Source organism: Acanthisitta chloris, unplaced genomic scaffold (genome assembly GCF_000695815.1).
Source record: "Acanthisitta chloris isolate BGI_N310 unplaced genomic scaffold, ASM69581v1 scaffold17012, whole genome shotgun sequence".
Taxonomy (NCBI): domain Eukaryota; kingdom Metazoa; phylum Chordata; class Aves; order Passeriformes; family Acanthisittidae; genus Acanthisitta; species Acanthisitta chloris.
Window position 1 is genome coordinate 1 of NW_008662390.1, and position 8,066 is coordinate 8,066.

At 41.5% G+C, this 8,066-nt stretch overlaps 1 protein-coding gene across 1 annotated transcript; it reads left to right on the forward strand.

Annotated features, from left to right (window-relative positions):
• Window positions 1–3,273: 3,273 nt before the first annotated feature.
• LOC103798332 (putative protein arginine N-methyltransferase 9) lies at window positions 3,274–7,778 on the forward strand (the record flags this gene model as incomplete). Its single annotated transcript, XM_009070586.1, has 5 exons — window positions 3,274–3,459; window positions 3,971–4,119; window positions 5,654–5,890; window positions 6,356–6,523; window positions 7,676–7,778. Coding segments are annotated over exons 1-5 (843 nt in total), but the record flags the coding sequence as incomplete, so codon positions are not given.
• Between the last annotated feature and the right edge of the window lie 288 nt (window positions 7,779–8,066).

Here is an 8,066-nt window from a genome sequence, read left to right on the forward strand (position 1 = left end):
TGTCTTACCACCCTCACAGCAAAAAACATATTCCTAAAATCTAACCTAAATTTCCCTTGAATCTGAAGTTTTCTGTGGCTTACAGTTTAACTGCTGCTGTGCTTCGTTTAGACTCACATTCCCACTCCACATGTGCTATTTTCTTCTTGTGCAGTGTTGGCCTGACATTTTTAAGTGAGACTCATTTGTTTCTCCAAAGGGAATGCACATACAATATCCACAGCTGTAAAAGCCTGGAAGAGATGTACTCATTCATTAGGGCAGGAAAGCAAAGATGAACAGCTTCCAAACATTTCATAATTAGTAAACAATGCCATGGCCTGTTCTTGTCCCAGAAGTAGGACATGACCAAGTGAACTCTGCCTTTCTGCACTCCAGGGCTGCTCCCCAGAGCAGACAGTCTGCTAGGCTCCACAGAGAAAGAAGGTAAGTGCTGGCATAGGCATAGAAGGAAGTGAGATAAGGGACAGGACATGTGGCACAAACCTCCTCACAATCTCTGTTGCTTCAGAGCAGAGTTGTCAGTGAAAGGCTCAAAACAACTAGGACTTGTTCATGACTTCAAAGCAGGTGACGTGAGTGTTGTCCTCAACTGTTTTTCTTGGGACTTAACCAAGACTGGAATTAAAATGACATGTTAGGAACACCATAACTACAGGGCAGTAGGCAGTGCCTGCCCAGCATGCAGTTCTCATGCTACATCTGGTAAATATTTAAGGTGGAAGTTTTTATGTGGTGTTAGAGCAGACCTGGACAGAATGGAATGGCAAGAGACTGTACTGAGCATTGTTCTGGATCACATTCTGTGTTTGCATGACCTGAGTTATCACTGTTAAGAGGTTAAATGTGGATGGAGGAAGAACGTGGATAATGAAAACACCTTTATTCCACACGTGTATACAGATAGGAAGAAATGGGAAGACACTTTCTAGTCAATTTACGATGTTTCACCTGAAAAGTAACAAGCTAAACTAGCACTGAAAAACTGTTCACAGATTTGTCTGTATTTTTCTCAAACCTTTTACTTCATAAAGTCACAAATTCTGTTTATATTCACATAGTGCCTCCTTCTTGTCACCTTTCAAAGCACCCACCCACTGGGAACAAATTGAAAGAGGGGAAATTTAGGTTAGATCTTCTGAATAAATTTTTTCCTGTGAGGGTGGTGAGACCCTGTTCCAGGTTGCCCAGGGAGGCTGTGGCTGCCCCAACCCTGGCAGTGTTCACAGCCAGGTTGGATGAGCCTTGAGCAACCTGCTCTGGTGGGAGGTGTCCCTGCCCAGGGCACGGGTTGGGACTGGATGATCCCTAAGGTCTATTCCAACCCATAATATTCTATGATTCTGTGATTCAGTTTCCATGTAATTTAATAATTACATTTCTAAGAGGTTGGTCATTAAAAACAAAAACAAAAGCAAAAAAAAAATAATCCCAAAACATCCCCCCTGAAAATCTCATAAAAAACAAGAATAAACTTTTCGACGTGATTTAATAGATAACTTCTCTAAAAATTACAAACTTATTTAACATGATTTAATAGACAACTTCTCTAAAAATTACAAACTTATTTCTGTTGGCTTTGTCCCGAAGATCGACAATTACACTGATCACTGATGTCCTCTTTAATGACTGTTTACCCAGCTTATCTAAAGCTGAAATATGCCAGGTTTCCCCCAAATGATTAAAAGGCAGAATCACTTCACTCAACAGCCTGTCATACCTCTCAGCACTGAGAAAATCCTTATAAATTTGCGGCACTTCACATTTTCTGCCATCACACCTTGTCACTAGCACAAAACTCTACTCTTAATACAGCAAAAAATGTACAGTGGAACATTTACAGGACAAAGAAAGCAATGGAGCTCGTTGGTAATTCAAGCTGAAAAGCTGATCTATGAAGGTCATTCCAACGCTTAAAATTCTATGATTCCTTAATACCATTTTCAGGCATTCCGCGTTTTCCTTGGCTCTTAACCGTGTAACCCTGCTCAGTTCCTTTAAGCAAGGAGCGAGCGCTGCACCCTTAAGGCAGTGTGACCCGACGGGGGGTGGGACGGGGGATGATGCTCAGGGCCAACCCATCGCATGCGCTTTGCTTTCCTCTCGGCTGGGATGGTGGGGGAGGATTCAGAGCGTGCAGGTGATGCTCCTTGCGCTCCCGGAGCTCCCGCAGGAGCATCCCCAGCTCGCCCGCTGCTCTCCGGGCAGTGGTCCCCGGGCTCGGCCGGACAGTGGTCCCGGGGCTCGGCAGGTCCTGCCTGGGGTCAATGCTGCTCTCCCCGGCCCCAGGGCGAGCGATGCTGCGGCTCTCCTGCCCGATGTACACTCCCTGTGTACACTGCTCGCGGCCGGAGTTTATGTGGCTTTGGGTTGGTTTTTCTTTTGTTTAAAAGGAAATAGGAGGAAAAAACCTCGTGGTGACGGCGCTGTGTTTCTTGCAGTGTTTCTTCATCTAACCCTCTGTGTTGTTCGGCTTTGGGACGCACCTGGATATGCTAAAGGAGGTGTTAGCCCTTCTCGTGTAAGTAGCATTAAGTTACCGGTGGTAATCAAGGCAGGTCTAAAAATGTACATGTTGGTTTTGGTAACTCTTTAGCATACAGATAAAAATAGTCTTGTTGCCTTGTGTAAATTCAACTGTTATAAGGCTTGTTATATAAAGCTTGTTATATCAAGTTTGTTAGTTCTTTTGCTGGGAGTCTTTGCTTTATGATGACACATTTTTTTCCTCCTCGAAAAAGAGTTAACCTGCAGATTTTGTGGTGGATTATGAAGTGTATGAGTGTGCAAAACTACTCAGTCAGAGACATTAGAACAGGTTGCCCAGGGAGGCTATGGCTGCCCCAACCCTGGCAGTGTTCACAGCCAGGTTGGATGAGCCTTAAGGAACCTGCTCTGGTGGGAGGTGTCCCTGCCCAGGGCAGGGGGTTGGGACTAGATGATCTGTAAGGTCTATTCCAACCCTTAAAACTCTATGATTCTATTACAGAAACATATCTTACAAAGCAACACATGTAATTTTTTTGCAGGACCTGGTCAAACACAGATGTGATGCACGCTGGGACCTTTAAATGGTGAATGTTCAGACCTGGTGGAATTATCAGTGGCCTAACGGTGAGAACGTTTTGGAATGTTTAGGACTTGGGAGGAGGGAGGATATCTTTACTAATGCCAATGAAAATTTAGATGTCTTTTGATCTGACAACTTTGTATACACATTTTTTTGGCCCACAGTATTCTTTTTAGGAAGAGTGAGCATTGACATCCTTCAGAATGCCCAACTCCAACTCCAGACTAAATCGTAACCACAGACATGGTCGGGAAGCCAGAAGGCAGGAGCTGGTTTCCAGATCTTTGCAAAGTGCTCAACATTGCCTGGAGGACCAGGATTTTGGAACAGCATACGCTCACTATCTCCTGGTCCTAAATCTAGCTCCTGAGTTAAAAAATAGTGTCAAAGTAAGTGCTCTTCAAATTCCTTGAAAGAATTTGAATTATTGTATTCCTCTTGAGGTCTTTGTGACATTTCTGTACCTGTGACTTGTTTTATGGAACAGATTTATGCTTTTGTTTTGAAGACAGTAATAATGGATCTGGCCAGTGACTTCTTTAATAAGCTCTACATGCTTTTAAGAAGGGAGTTGATAGACTTTTCTTTTAGTCTGTGTATGTCAATAGAGTGTAATAAAACCAGGGCCTTGTTGGTATTGGAGCATGCACTATCATACACTCCGGCTCTTAGTAAACACTGCTGGGTGATGATCCTCTTGTGTGGGTATCTGAAAGCTCATTTTTGCTCCTTCCAAGTGAATCAACTACCTTTTTATGACAGCAAACCATCATATGCTGCTTCTTAGGGAGATGAGGGTTTCAGGTACTTGTCTGGGTACCTCTAGACATTTTCAGGGCTCAATTTCCTACTTCCGGTAACTTCCAGCAACTCAGTGGTATCTATTTCATTATTGTCTAGGAAACATTTCAGTTTACTCTCTTTAAATGGGCAGAAGAACTGGATTCTCTGGCACGGATTCAAGATCTGTTCAACTGTTATGAACAAGCACTTGAACTGTATCCGAATGATGAAGTGATCTGTAACAGCATGGGAGAACATCTCTTCAGGTTTGTAGTGATGTATATTCAGTTTTTTGTCAATGCAAGCCATGTGCTTCATGATGTGTGGTACATACTGCTGAACTTAAACCTGTTCATCAGCTTAAACAGAGTAGCCAGTGCTAAAATCAATGTTGCTAGGCACAGCAAAAGTGTAAAAAAAAAAGTTAAAGCACTTTGACTGAAGTTAAAGACAAAGCACTGCCTTCAAGTTTTATAACAGTTTATTCCGAAATTACTGAACAAAAAAAGAGACTAAAATTGTTCAGAGTTACAACAATAGTGATTAACCTACAATTTTTGAAGTTCTTCTTTTTTTTGCTGTTAGATCCCATGAGAATCACAACATCTCTTAATTCTGGTCTTTCTTGTGGCCACACAGAACAGACCTTCAAAGTGAAGAAGTTGGTCATGAATACTGTACTGCATAGAATCATTGAATTTTAGAGGTTGGAATGGACTTTACAGATCATCTAGTCCCAACCCCCTGCCCTGGGCAGGGACACCTCCCACCAGAGCAGGTTGCTCAAGGCCTCATCAAACCTGACATAGATAAGCATAACAGCATAGAGCTGGTTTGAGCTTATGCTTTTATTTATTAGTGTAAAACATTCTTTTCCTGCTCTCCCTAAACAGTGCAAAACATGGTGCTTTGCTGTTGCTCAAGTCTCCTAAGGCTGGAATACTAAGACTGAAATCATAGGTGGTAATCCAGATAGCTGTAATTAGGTTTGCTTTTTGTGATTCCTATGTTTCAAAGGAACATCTCTGCCAGCATTTTATTAAAGTGTGTGTGTATATTTCATATATTTTTGGACTTTTTTCAGTGCTGTCTGATTTGAGAATGTGCTGTAGTTATCATAAAATCTTGCTTCAAGTTCACAATTTGGGTTCAAAATTTGGCCCTTAATGCAAGAACTGGCAACTCAACAACTGGTAGCTTTGCAGTATGCTCCAGTTAAATACAGTAAAGCAGTTTGAGGGTTTGTAGCATTCTGTTGACTTGCATATCCATGAGCCTGGATTGCAGAGCTGCTGCTGTCACAGTGTTGCAGTAAGTTCTTGTAAAACCTGCATCACTTTGTCAGAGGTTTAGGTTGGATATTAGGAGGAGATTTTTTACGGAGAGAGTGCTCAGGCATTGGAATGTGCTGCCCAGGGAGGTGGTGGATTCCCCATCCCTGGAGGTTTTCAAGCTGAGACTGGATGTGGCACTTAGTGCCATGGTCTAGTGACCATGGTAGGGTTGGACTTGATGATCTTGGAGGTCTCTTCCAACCTGGTTGATTCTATGATTCTATGAAGGATGCAGTAGTGGATGAAGGTTGCTGAACACAATGTTTTTGGACTGCCTTTGCATTTTAAAGTGACTTGGAAAGCTGCAAGTCATTTTTTCTCACAAGATAATGCCAGTGTTTCTACAGATACAGCCTAACTAAAGCAAAATATTCCCATTGTGTTTTAGTTGACATAAGAGCTCTTTAGACCCACAGATACTTCCAGCTGAGTGCATGCTTTCTGGTTTTGTCACTTTTGCTCTTAGAATGGGTTTTAGAGATGAAGCAGCTGGATATTTCCATAAAGCAGTGAAGCTTAACCCAGACTTTGCTGATGCCAAGGAGAATTTTTACCGTGTTGCCAACTGGCTGGTGGAACGTTGGCACTTCATCATGCTCAATGATGCCAAGAGGAACATGACTTACCTGAAGGCAATCGAGAGTGCTGTCCACTCGGGCTGCAAATCCGTCCTTGACATCGGAACAGGAACAGGAATTTTGAGGTATGGCACAAGGGCATGTTGAATATATTTGTTGTCTCTCATTTAACCTGTTTGCTGGTGGAAATAGTAATTACTGTCATGCCTTTTTGGAGGCAAAGCTTAAGAAAGAAACCAAAGTTTTCAGGAGTCAGTGAGTCTGGATGTTGGTGCCTAGTAGTGCTTTTTGAACTCTATTGGTTGCAGATGCTTTTTGTGCCCATAAGTGCTGTATAAATCACTCCTGTTGGTTTTGGAGTTGAAATGTCACTTGTCCTGTTTTTAAGTACTGGATTTAACATAGCTGAGGGAGTATCCTTATGCTACCCGTGGTGCTTTTTTTTGTTGCTAGCACATCAAGAGGGTATTAATTTGTGCAATGGCAGTGTTCACGTAACATGTACTGGTTCACTTAATGATGATTTGTAGATTTGAACTGCTAGAAATATGAAGCAGATGTGGGGAGAAATCCTGATTCTTGTTTTTCAGTATGTTTGCAAAAAAGGCAGGAGCATCTTTTGTCTACGCCTGTGAGTTATCAAAAACCATGTATGAACTTGCCCGTGATGTGGTAGCAGCAAATAATATGGAAAGAGAGATCAAACTTCTGCATTTGAAGTCACTTGACATCGAAATTCCGAAGCACATACCTGAAAGGTAAGTTGTGGTGCTCTGTTGTGATAGTATTCTTCATTCTAAACAGGAACTAACACTGCTGTGGTACTACCCATAATGTGAGAAGGTTCTGTGCATCTTTTGTGTTTTTATAGACCAGTGCAGAAATGATATGTCCTCTAAGATCATACTAATTTCTATGGTAGATCAACAACATTCTAAATTAAAGAGTTTAATTCTTTGCTAGTGAGAGCTTTGGGGCATATACAATTCTACTGCAGCAACAGGAAAAGAGAAACTAGATTACCATGTCATAAAAGTCATTTTAACACACTTAATAACTTGTGGCTCACTTCTGCAGCCTATGAATAGGACAGAGTTGCTAACACCTCATAAGTGTCTGGTGATGGTACAGACTCATGATCTGAAATGACAAAGCTCCCGCGGGTTAGCCACGTGGCTCAGGCCAGTCAAGCCCTGTCTAATTGTGTCAGCTCCAGTAACATATGTAGTTATGTGTCTATGTATGTATAACATCTGTATTATAGTGTCTCTAATGAGTTCCTACATGTCACCTGTCAGGAATAAATTCCTACTGTTTTGGAAATATCTTCTCTTAGCTGTGTGTTTTATGGTTTACTTCCAGAGGATTTAGGATTTTTGGGGTTGTTAGTTTGTGTAGTAATTTCATTGTGCTTTGATTATAGTTTAGGGGGGTTTAATTCCTTTTTATACCCTTGCATGGATTCATACTCTTGCACAAAAACCATATTCTGCAGTATCACTGGTGTGTGCCCAGGCTGAAACATCTTCCTGTTTTGCCTAGATTCTTCCTACACAATTTATTTATAAAAGCTGAACAAGAAACTTTATGGTAAATTCTTGCTCAATATTTATTTTACTTTTTTTTATTGCATCTTGAATAACTTCTAACAACAATTCAAAACATGTAATTTTAGGGAAGGATTAATTTGCCCATCTGTGTGGAGACTTCAGAACACTGGTAAAAGTTTTGCTCTGAGCTCACATTGGTATGGCAGGGCTGTTTTTCCATTTATAAGAATAATTCGTGGTGTTCAGCCATAGGTTGGACTCAGTGATCTCAAAGATCTTTTCCAATCCAATTGATTCTGTGATTGCTAACAGGAATGCATCTTCTACATTATACTCTATGGTGTTCTTTTTCTTCTCTAGAGTCTCCTTGGTTGTCACAGAAACAGTTGATGCAGGTTTATTTGGAGAAGGAATAGTGGAGAGCTTGATACATGCTTGGGAACATCTACTTTTACCCCCAAAGGTAGGTGATGTGGGAATGGGATTTCCAATTTTGTTTGATGCCTATATTTACATAGCAGTGCATATGTGAGTGTGTGAATGCATGGGGACACATTCCAGACTTCTGGGAATGAGAAACATTTGTCTTGTAACTACTTCATTCCTATTAATGTGCTAAAAATGAGTGACCTGGGTTTGTTCCATGGATTCCCTTTTGGTAAATGGCAGTGAGGTAGCAGTACCCCCGTACTTCTGTGACCATGTTTCTTAGCAGACAAGCTCTTGCAGTTTAACAAAATGAAGTGCAAGG